Here is a 7269-nt window from a genome sequence, read left to right on the forward strand (position 1 = left end):
CAGCGGCTCGGACATATGGTCAGATGCTGTCAGCCCATCCTGGGTCCCCTGTTGATGAGCTCGCTCGCTGCCAGTGTGTAGCTTCAACTCTTGGGCACAGTTTCCCATTTTCAGATTTTCTAAGTGCGGAGCGGGGTGAATTATATTGATTCAGTAATGTGCGTCTTTCTCAAGATAATGTAGAGAAACAATCCTGACAGGTGCAAGGAGGGATAAAAATGAACCCGTTGTTGGGGAGGATTAGCGGGTAGGTGGAGTGGAGGGGTAGGTGAGGAGGTGGTGGTAGGAAGAGGGAAGATGATGTCTGCTGTTGTTCTGAATTCCTGTTAAGGAAAGACTGGCTCCCATGTTCCATTTGCTCATTGAATAAGCAGGGAGCACAATCCAGTGTCTTCATTGAGAAACTGGGAAGGAGAACTGAATTTCCAGATTTTAAAAATCTCTCACTCATGAAATTTGTATCATTTTATGACTATGAAGTTAATCCCATTTTATGGGTTGAATAATTTCATGAAGCTCTCTTCTCAATGACCTGAGATGACCTGATTGAAAATATGGAGTGATGTCTATTAATCTCTGCATCAAATATTGAGTAAAATCCAGAAGATGATTGAGTATTGTATACATGTCATCGATGAATTTAATAACATGGGCTTTAGGAAGCAAACCTTGCTTGCCTACATTTTCTGTCTGTTGTCATTGAATGGTGGAACATTTAGTCTGAGAGGTTTCACATACATTGAAAAGGATCTGAACAAATTGGATGTTTTACGAAGCAGTCAGACCTATAACTTGAATATTTTTTTTATTCGTTCATGGGATGTGGGCGTCGCCGGCTGGCCCAGCATTTATTGCCCCTAATTGACCTTGAATAGACAGTTAAGGGTCAACCACATTGCTGTGGACCTGGAGGCCAGACCTTAAGGGCATTAGTTCTCCAGATGGGTTTTCATGCCACCGACAATAGACCTTTAATTCCAGATTTTTCCTTTTACGGAATTTAAATTACATCATCTGCCGTGATGGAATTCAAACCCGGGTCCCCGGATCATTACCCTGGATCTCTGGATCACTAGTCCAGTGACAATACCCCAACACCACTTCCTCCCCTGGATAACTGAATCTTAAACAAGAAAAAAATATTATATTTCAGTAAAACTTCCAAGGCTCTTATATTAAACCAACTGTTTCTGTCATTAGTGTATAAGACAAACAGTAAAAATGTCTCTCTATTTTCACAGATGGCTCTGAATTAACGATAGACTTCTTGGGGAACAAGCTCGATAAAAGTGATATCAAGCTAATGCTGGCATTGCTTCTCATTATTGGTGTATTTTTATTGCTGATATCTTTGGTATTTCTTGGTGTTATTATTTACCTACGGGGGAAGAAGTCCTTTCGTCGAATAACCCGTTCCTCAATCCCCCTGAATACCATTTGATTTGTTCTAGCTTGCTACCTTCCTGCATCTCAATATCCAATAATTTATTTTTTAAATTCTGCCCATTATAAATGAATGTACATTTTTGGAACCTGAATAAGCCTTCTGATTTTAGGATTTATTCTGGTGTAATCTAATAAAATGAGAATTCCACAATGGGATAAAATTGTAAAATTCTTGACACCTTAGAGTGGGAGACTGATGTGCAATGTTAGAATGAGGCAGAGCAATTAATATTGGGCAATCTGTGCTCTGTTCTCTTGTTTTAGGCGTGCCAAGTGTTTTCAGTCCCTGATGGATCAATGTCAGCCCTTAGATAATGTACCCTATTCTAGGAATTATTTCTTTTCTTTTGTGCTTGGGATGTGAGGATTGTTGCCAATGCCAGCGTTTGTTGCCCATTCCAAATTGCCCTTGAGAGGATGGTGGTGAGCTACCTTCTTGAATCGCTGCAGTCCATATGGTGTCCGTACACCCGCAGTGCTGTTCAAGAGGGAATATCCAAGTGAGAATAGTGGGTGACTTGGAGGGCATTGCATGTGTGGTATTCCCATGCATCTGCTCCCCTTGTCCTTCTAGATGGTAGAGGCTGCAGGTTTGGAAGGTGCAGTTGAAGAAGCTGTGGCGAGGTGCTGCAGTGCATCTTGTGGATGGTGCACACTGCTGCCACTGTGCACCTGTAATGCTTAAGGTGGGTGGATGGGGCGTTGATCAAGCAAGCTACTTTTCCCTTGATCACGTTGAGCTTCTTGACTGCTGTTGGAGCTGTTTTCATCCAGTCACGAATATTCAATCACACTTCTCACTTGTATCTTGTAGATGGTGGAAAGGCTTTGTGGAGCTCAGGATCTGAGTTATTTGCCACTTAATTCCGAGCCCCTGACCTGCTCTTGTAGCCAGAGTATTATGTGGCTGGTCCAGTTCAGTTTGTGGTCAGTGGTCACATCCAGGATTGTGATAACGGGGAACACAATGACCAATGTTGCACTGAGTGCAGTGCTTTTCCATGTCCTTCTATGATTTCCCATTAAACTCAAATATTTATTTAGTGTTGCTTTCCACTGGGAATGTGTTCAGGAAGAATGAAGTGTTGAGATGAGTATTCCATGCACACCACAGCGTGAACCCTTGACCATTTTTATTCTAGAGCCTTCTGAATGGTTCAGAACCGTCACTTGCCCAAAATTGGCAGGGTTGCTGTCATGGGTGGAGGGTGGAGCAGAAGCAGGATTCATGTGGACAATTCAAGGAGTAGACTTTAACCAAAGAAATCAGGTAGAAAATGATGATTATGACTGGAAGAGTGGAACGGGGGACTCCCTCTGGTTTACTTTACACCTAAATAAGCACATCATTGCTGCTAATTTCACTAGTTTTGAAAACAAGTCTGAATTCAAAAGAATATTGAATCTGAAAATCAGAAGGTCCTACTATAAGATTTTCTTGTAGTTTTGTATAAAATTTTAAAATAATTGCTTTTTAAAAGATGTATTTTGGGTGTGTGAAAATGGGTGCCTAATATTGTGTGATGGAAATCAATAAAATTTCTTGTGTAAGTGTATGGTTAGAAAGGGAATTTTTAATAAATATAATAGCACCGCTTTACAACATTTTTATAATTTTAAGATGCTTTGTTACCATCGGAAGGAACAATAAGGCCTTTAACTTTGCTCCTTCAGCTAAAAACAATGCAGCCTTTAGAGTACCTGACACTCTGGCTTAACCATCCATCACCTGATCTGGTTGGGCTGTGTCAAATGCGAGTGTGTTCACCATCCTCTGTAAAATTCTCCGTGACTCTTTTATCATCCTGAAGAGAAGAATAACTCTCATCTCATTCCTTCAATAGCAACCATCTTCTTAAATCCATCACTTCCCCTTCCCCACTGAGCTTAATCTGTTTCCCATTCCCAGCAGTCCTACTCCTGATTTTCTCTAAGCCCCGATTTCATCAGGTGACAGGTAGCAGGCATACAAAGAAAAACAGTGGTTTATCCTGCTTCTTGGAGTATGAAGCCAAAGTTTCAGTAAAATGCTCCAATATAGGAATGACACTCTCACCGATGAGCAGGAGTTGACAAGGGTTGGTAAGGCATTGCCAGGAATCTACCGAAATGGTTCCTGGTAAGGTAGGTCAGGAGTGGGGGCGCGAAGTAATTGAGAAAGTTCATATTTGGGGCAAGGTGGGAGATAGCCGGAAGAGGAGAGGCACAAGGTAAACTTACAAGGCCTGGAGTAACCTTCCAAATTCCCTAACCTACACTGCAATTAGCCTTGCAGTTGTGAGCAAGTAAACTGTGGTTATTGTGAGCAGCAAGAGAGTGTTTGCTTGTCAGTCCCAAAAGATGTACTTGTTAGGTGAATTGGACATTCTGAATTCTCCCTCTGTGTACCCGAACAGGGACGGAGTGTGGCGACTAGGGAATTTTCACAGTAATTTCATTGCAGTGTTAATGTAAGCCTACTTATGACACTAATACAGATTAATTAAGGAAAAGCAGAGCGATTGTAGGTGTAGTGTAGTGACAGAAGAGTAAAATGTGCATAGGAGGTGGGGTGTTAATAAATGGCTAGGTGTAAAGGGGTGACTTGTCCATGGCTTGGGTCACTGTCTGTGCAGAGTCTGCACGTTCTCCCTGTGTCTGCGTGGGTTTCCTCCGGGTGCTCCGGTTTCCTCCCACAGTTCAAAGATGTGCAGGTTAGGCGGATTGGGCATGATAAATTGCCCTTAGTGTCCAAAATTGCCCTTAGTGTTGGGTGGGGTTACTGGGTTATGGGGACAGGGTGGAGGTTACGGTTGCATAGGGTGCTCTTTCCAAGAGCCGGTGCAGACTCGATGGGCCGAATGGCCTCCTTCTGCACAGTAAATTCTATGAATTTATAAGTAGAATTGAGCTGCTATGGGTTCGAAAGGTGGGCTGGCTGGATTCAGGAATTAAAGAGTCGCTCAGTAAAATAGAACTTGAAGATTGCTTAAAAGGAAGACATGTTGCCAAGATTTTCATCTTGCACTCATCAGGGCAAACACAAGAATACTAAATGATCACAACAATTTACACCACGGGAGAAAAGACTGCTGATTAGTTATCAACACTGATTGGCTGAAGCCTTGCCATGGAGAAAACAATGGAGAACCAAAGGGTTGCCCAGCTAATAGCTACACTAACAACCTATTTAAGATAATCTGTTGAGCTCTTTGCATGGCTTAGTTACATGATCCAGGTTTGACTTACTTGCATTCACAAGTAGGGGCCCATTCTCTGTAGACAGAAGGAATGGTCAGGTCTTGCACCCTTTTTGAATTACCAGGAGCTTTGGAGTGTATATTCTCTGTCGCTTTCTCGATGACAATCAGAGTCAATGTGCCAACTAATCAGCACCCTTTTCTCAGTTTAAATTGTGAATGATTGGAATTTGACATTCTTGCATTTACCCTGATGAGTGCAAGCTGAAAAACTTCAGTAACATGTCTCTCAGTTCAGGGTAGTTAATTTATTAAATACTCACTATATGGCCTTGATAGTAACACCCCATCACAGGGGAGAGGAACAGAGGGATGGGTATGGGGTTCAACCATCAAATGTGGCAAACTGACCCTTGCCAAGTATGCACACACCGATTGCCTTTTTAATGGCTGCAGATATTATGGCAGCTGAGTGTGCTGCCAAGGACCGTTGTGCATTTAATTAATATTTAAATAGAGATCTGACAGTGCAATTGGGAGCCCGATTTAAAATCCATTGCTGCTGCATGGGTTTCCCAGGGTTTGAGAAACTGGCTGCACAAGGTCAGTGCCTTTACCAGTTCTACATGTAGGACATGAGTGTAACCCCAGTCCCTCATTTATAAAAAAAATATTTTTATTAGTATTTTCAACATTAACAGTATAACAATTTGACATGTAAGGCGCATGGTATTTACAAAATAGCAGCTCATGTGTGTCTGATGTTTACAAGCCAGTTTAAGTCCTATGTACAACAGTTTTTAGAAGCTGCTCCCCCCCCCCCCCCCCCCCCCCCCCCCGACTTCCCCTGTTGGAGGCATGTTCTGTTTTTTTCCTTTATCCCCCCCGCTGGGGTGTTTTTATTTTTTGTTGTTTGGTGTTGGGAGGGGGGCTGCGTGGCCCTTCCACCCCCTCCCCTTGCTCTCTCTGCTTCATTTTGTGCCGTCTTTGGGATCGCCTCCCCCCCGCCCCTGTCTTTTATACGTGTCCTCCTTTGTCTTTCTCTTTCTTCCCCCCCCCCCCCTTCTGAGTTGCTGTTTGCGTCGAATAGGTTGAACAGGCTGATGAATGGCCCTCGTGCTTTGTGGAAGCCTTCGTCCGACCCTCGGATGGTGCACTTGATCTTCTCCAGGTGGAGAAATTCCGACAGGTCTGCCAGCCAGTCTGCAGCTGTGGATAGTGCTGCTGATCGTCAACTGGGCAGGATTCTCCGGCGGGCGATTAAGGATGCAAAAGCCAGGACATCAGCCCTCTTCCCACATGAAGGTCTGGCTGCTTCGATACCCCGAAGACTGCCACTCTCTAACACTGCTCCACCCTCACCCCCACAACCTTGAACATCACCTCAAAGAAAGCTGTCCAGAACCCGACAAGTCTGGGACATGCCCAGAACATGTGAGCCTGGTTGGCCGGGCCTCCATGGCACAATTCACATTTGTCCTCCACCTCTGAGAAGAACCTGCTCATTTGGATTCTGGTCAAGTGGGCTCTGTGCACCACTTTAAACTGCGTAAAGCTTAGCCTAGCCCAGGAAGAGTTGGAGTTGGCCCTGCTCAGTGCTTCTCTCCAGAGTCCTTAACCCACTTCCGTCCCCAGTTCTTCCTCCCTTTTCCGTCTAGTGGTAGAGTTGCCCTGTCTAATAACCGTCCATATATGACCCCAGGTCGCTCAGGAAAGTCTTTGCCCGGTCTCCACCAATCACTGTCTCTCTTCCCACCTAGAAAGCTGACACATTTCCAGTTCCAATGCTTTCTCCCTGCTTGTTCCAATGTTCGACGTTCCCCACCTGATCGTCCTCGTCTCACTGCCTGATGTTCACCATTTTGATTTCACCGCTTCTCCCTGCCCTGATCTCCCCCCCCACCCCAATCTTCCCCATCTCACTGTCTGACCTTCCCTTCTCCAATTTATCCCCACCAATTATCCCTGTCCCACGTTCCTGCATCTCCATATTCAAGCTTCTCCAACCCAAGCACCCCCCAAATCTTCCCATACTCTGATCTTTATCCTGTCTTCCCTACCCAATGTTTCCTTGCCACAATGTCCAATGTTATTCCCGCCCTAATTTCCAAACCTTTTCCTCCACTCCCACCTAATCTCTGATCTTCCACCTCCCCGTGATTGTCAACCTTTTTGCTCTACTGATTATCAGAATTAACCCAAAGATTTCAGGCTGTAGCCTCCTGGTGTTATGCACCCTGACGGTTATTGGCCAGGCTGTCAGTTTGTCTGGCTGGTGGGTGCAAATCAAATTTACACGAATGCTGTTAAATTTGGCAGGACGTCCTTACTGGGTACTCTGACCACTTCCTTGCATTCTCTCTGCCTCCACCTAAATATCAATCTGTTTTTCTTGGCGTACAAATCTTAGCATACATCCAAAAACATTCATATGAAAAAACCCAGCCAGTAAACTTCGCTTTAGGATTGGTCACAATTGGGAGTTATTATGACATGTTTCCACACATTTTAATCTGGACTGTACACTTTGTAAGTATTTTATTCTGGAAATCCCCTTCTCCTGATTCCCCACAGTAATAATTACCAGATTCCTCGGGAAGCACAGCTTTGGAAAGTTGTCATTTAAATCACGTCAGTAAAATTG

The 7269-nt window shown here is 44.1% G+C and overlaps 1 protein-coding gene across 1 annotated transcript in view; it reads left to right on the forward strand.

The window, feature by feature from the left end:
- LOC119977512 (ferroxidase HEPHL1-like) overlaps positions 1-2997 on the forward strand; it is a 146612-nt gene extending 143615 nt beyond the window's left edge. The window contains 1 exon segment of the mRNA XM_038818551.1: positions 1242-2997. Within this exon segment, the coding sequence (XP_038674479.1) occupies positions 1242-1441 (200 nt within the window). The 3' untranslated portion in view covers positions 1442-2997.
- The last annotated feature ends 4272 nt before the right edge of the window (positions 2998-7269 follow it).

The sequence above is a fragment of the Scyliorhinus canicula genome, chromosome 14 (genome assembly GCF_902713615.1).
Source record: "Scyliorhinus canicula chromosome 14, sScyCan1.1, whole genome shotgun sequence".
NCBI lineage: Eukaryota > Metazoa > Chordata > Chondrichthyes > Carcharhiniformes > Scyliorhinidae > Scyliorhinus > Scyliorhinus canicula.